A 4240-nucleotide genomic window follows, 5' to 3' on the forward strand; every position below is an offset into this window, starting at 1 on the left:
TTGCCCAAAATTAGTTTAAGTTAGAAGATGGGCTATATCGGTCCACTCCTTCCGGTACCTCCCCCCACAAAAGTTTGAAAATGTTCGGAAAATTTGTGCGCACGATAACTCTTGAAGGAAGTAACCGATTTGATCCAAACTTTGCACATCGTGAAATTTCTACCAGGTTCAAATATGGACTATATTTGTCTACTCCTTCTGATACCTGTCACACAAAATTTCGGATAAGTTCACTTTAAGACCTACTCTCGAATCACTTTGATTTTTGTTGAAGCGATTTGCATTCGCTACCTCCATTACGACTTGGGTTTTGGGTAGGGAAATCCCGCACCGGGAATTCCCGGTTTTTTGGTTACGGGATTTTCCCGGGAAACAAAATCATATTTCCCGGGAAACGGGAAATCTATACATTTATAATCACAACTAATAAAACACACCCATTTAATAAATTTCACATAAATTAATGGTTTTAACGTCGCACTGAAATCCAAATACATAAATGACACTAAATAAAAGCATTTGGTACAACGTTTAAAATTGTAAAAACGCATTTATTTAGTGCATTAACCATTGCCCGCACATACAATATTTACGGCGTCATCGCTATTATTAGTCACATTGGTATTTACAACAGAAGCGGGAAAGCAAAACAAAAACAGAAATTTGCAATTTGTTAGAAAAGAAAAAATAAAACAAAAGAAAAATCGTAGTTGATAACTTACAAATTGTGTTTGCAATTGAATATAAAAAGGTAAGTAAAAACTATCTTTAAAAATACATGGAAATTAATATTATTTTATCATTTAGGCAACCAAATGTCGGATGTGTGGGAATATTTTATAAAACATAATGATTCCGCAGAATGTACTATTTGCAAGAAGAGATTAAGACGAAATGGCGGATCTACAAGTGGTCTCATTAGACACCTCAGCCAAGTGCATAAAATTAAACATTCGGAAAGAACTAATAGCCTTGAAGTTAAAAAGGACAGTTCCTGTAATATTGAACGATTCCTGTGTAAACAAACAATGTCTCACATAATTTCCAAGTTGGCTGCCGTTGATGGCTTATCGATCCGGGTAATAACAAGGAGTACGTTTATCCGTGAGAGCTTTGCCCTTAAAGGAATGTCCTTGCCGAGAAATGAAGGTGATGTTAAAAATCACATATTGAAATACTACGAAAATGTTAAAGAGACAATGAAAAACGAAATAAAAACGGAAGTTGCAAAAAATGGAAGATTTGCTCTTATGCTTGATGAGTGGACAAGCAAATCACAAAGGAGATATTTAAATATATGTATAAATGGAAACAGCTCATTTTTCAACTTGGGACTAGTTTATATATCGGGAAGATGTACTGCAATGGCAATACATCAAATGATATCTGAAAAACTTATGGAATATGATTTATGTTTGGAAAACCATATAGTTGCAACCATTTCTGATGGCCCCAATGTAATGAAAAGGCTTGTTTCAGAAAGTCCTGCAGATGGATTTTTCTGTTGGAATCACGCTATACATTTGGCCGTAATTGTTGTCCTATATTCGAAAAATGAAGTGGTGGTTTCAGAAAGCGAAACCGAGTCAACTGAGGATGATGAAGACTATCAGTATGACATTAATGGTAAGAGTATTTTGAGTTTAAACTTTATTATTTTGTAATGTCCTTTTTTACCATTTTAGAAACATTTAAACATGCAGTAAACCACACTAGAAAAATAGTTAATCTCTTTAAAAGAAGTCCGTTAAAGAATGCATGTCTTCAAAAGTATGCTATAGAAGAATTGAATAAAGAAGTGCACCTGATTGTGGATGTGAAGACCAGATGGAACAGTATGGTTGCAAAGATTCAACAATTTTTGAAATTAAAAACTCCAATTAAGAAGACATTGAAATATTTCGAATTAGCGCATTTATGGGAACAAGCGAACATCCCAATTCTAGAAGTTCTAGTAAACATCTTAAATCCAATAAAAGAGGCTGTTGAGGCATTAAGTAGACGCGATACTAACTTACTTGTAGCGGATGCAGTTTTGAGTGTTTTGTGTGACCAACTCGCAACAATTGATCATTTTATTTCTAAAGAATTGTTAGAATCTATTCAGAGCAGAATAAGCAGCAGACGCGATCACAAATTAATATCATTAATGAAGTATTTGAGAGACGCAGATAGTTTGGATAGTTCGAATGTGCCAAAAAGAGAGTTAAGAGCATATGCGGAGCAATTATATGGCCGTCTATTTAATACCATCAATTTAGAAACGGAGCCCAGAAACGAAAATGATTTATTAGAACATGGAAATGACACAAGTTTTGGAAATAAGCTAAAAGAGGCTATTGCAAATGCGAAAGCAAATCCTAATAAATCAAAACCAAACCACAAGGTATTTTTCAGAAAAGAAATAGCCTTATATGAAGTAAGTAAGAGCCGCACCAACAAATTAGAAAACTTATATAATGCACTTTTGTCCATAAAACCAACTTCAGTTGAATGCGAAAGAACATTTTCGATTGCTGGAAACTTTTGTACAAAAATTAGGAATCGTATGTCTAGTGAACTACTAAATGCGCTAGTAATTTTAAAGTCTTATTTTTTGAAACCATCTTAAAAACTAATATTTTACAATTTCCAAATTAAAATGTATCAGAAACACTGAAATTTGTATGTCAGAGCTTTATACCATGACGTAGAACGTCTATTTTGTTTTGTTTTTTTCATTTTTGTTTTTATTGTTAATAAACTTAAAAAAAAAAAATAAATCAGATACCCAAAAGTAGTTTTTGTTTTTTACTGAAAAAATTCCCGGTTTCCCGGGAATTAAAATTTTTCCAATCCCGTTTCCCGGGAATGAAAAAAACCGGGAAAACCCAAAACCCTAATTACGACGGTAAAATTTTTTTCAGGGGCAAGTTCATATTTCTTGGGAAAACAACCCGAAAGGTATAAAAAACCCCTATGTCACCATATGTGGCTGACCGAGAGCACGATAACTCTCGAACTGTTCAACCGATTTGGTCCGATATTTGGTATTCCTCATATTATATCCAAACTTAGTTTCATGGGGCAATACCTGTCCACATCTTCCATTCGCTACCTCCATTACGACGGTAAAAATTTTTTCAGGGGCAAGTTCATATTTCTTGGGAAAAAAACCGGAAAGGTATAAAAAACCCCTATGTCACCATATGTGGCGGTCGGAGAGCACGATAACTCTCGAACTGTTCAACCGATTTGGTCCGATATTTGGTATTCGTCATATTATATCCAAACTTAGTTTCATGGGGCAATACCTGTCCATATCTTCCGGTACTTCTCCCCAAAATATCAAAATTGTCACTAAAATGTAAGAACGATATTACTTGAACCAATTTGGCCCAAAACTTGGATCTCCTAATATTTTGTCAAAATTTAGTTTAACTTCTATAATGGCCCATATCATTCCTCCCTAAGGGTACCTCCCCCACAAAAGTTCAACATTTGTGTCTTAGTTCACTTAATTCCTAATCCACATTTTTGTCGACAAGTTCAAATGTCCAAAAAGGGCCACAAAATTCTGAAGAGACCATAAATACATTCGATCTGTCCGTAGGTGAGAGTTTCACTTCATATTGGCTGAGGGCATATATCTGACGGCAAAGCCGACTGACACTTTTTTACTTGTTGAAACTTAAAGCTCGGTTTTTAATCCTAAATCCTGCTACAAAACGCTATTCATTTTCTTCGTTATGAAATTTCAAACTACATTTCCATATTTTTCCTGTAGAAATTCATCGATTAATCACTGCTTTTGTGAAAAAAATGGAAAAAAATGTTTTCTTAACATTTACAAATTTCTTATTTTTATTCTTCGGCGAAAAATTCTTCTTTCAAAATGAGTTTTGCCTTTTTACGGTTGGTCATTTCTTATTCGTGTGCGGATTTTTTTGTTTCCGCTTCTTTGTCTAAAACAAAAACCTAAAACTTACAAATTGTTGGCAATTTATTTCATGAAAAAGCCAAGAAATGTTCTTTCTTTTTTCCTACGAAGCAGTCACTTGCCATCTTTCTATTCATTTCATTTAAATTAGACGCGAAAAAGGAAAGTATTTCTCAAATTACTATTGGTTTTTAGCTATTTTCCGAGTTTCTACCTTTTTGTTTCGGTGTGAGGTTTTGTTTCATTTGCTTTTGAAAGATGAGGAGGAGGAGGATTTGAGTGATCCTTTTTCGTGTCTGGTGGAATCTGTTGGGCGTATGG

The 4240-nt window shown here is 34.3% G+C and overlaps 1 protein-coding gene across 1 annotated transcript; it reads left to right on the forward strand.

The window, feature by feature from the left end:
• The first annotated feature begins 813 nt into the window (after window positions 1–813).
• LOC141391223 (uncharacterized) lies at window positions 814–2757 on the forward strand. Its single transcript, XM_073964136.1, has 2 exons — window positions 814–1626; window positions 1686–2757. The coding sequence occupies exons 1-2, from the start codon at window positions 816–818 to the stop codon at window positions 2609–2611; spliced, it is 1737 nt and encodes a 578-aa protein (XP_073820237.1). The 5' UTR covers window positions 814–815; the 3' UTR covers window positions 2612–2757.
• The last annotated feature ends 1483 nt before the right edge of the window (window positions 2758–4240 follow it).

This window comes from Musca autumnalis, unplaced genomic scaffold (assembly GCF_047663935.1).
Source record: "Musca autumnalis isolate F117 unplaced genomic scaffold, ASM4766393v1 scaffold_1, whole genome shotgun sequence".
Lineage (NCBI taxonomy): Eukaryota > Metazoa > Arthropoda > Insecta > Diptera > Muscidae > Musca > Musca autumnalis.

Bases quoted from the DNA above. Each gene is read 5' to 3' on its own strand.
- LOC141391223 (XM_073964136.1), top strand. From the start codon at position 816: ATGTCGGATGTGTGGGAATATTTTATAAAACATAATGATTCCGCAGAA. The intron at 1,627-1,685 runs GTAAGAGTATTT...TTACCATTTTAG, and splicing joins CTATCAGTATGACATTAATG to AAACATTTAAACATGCAGTA.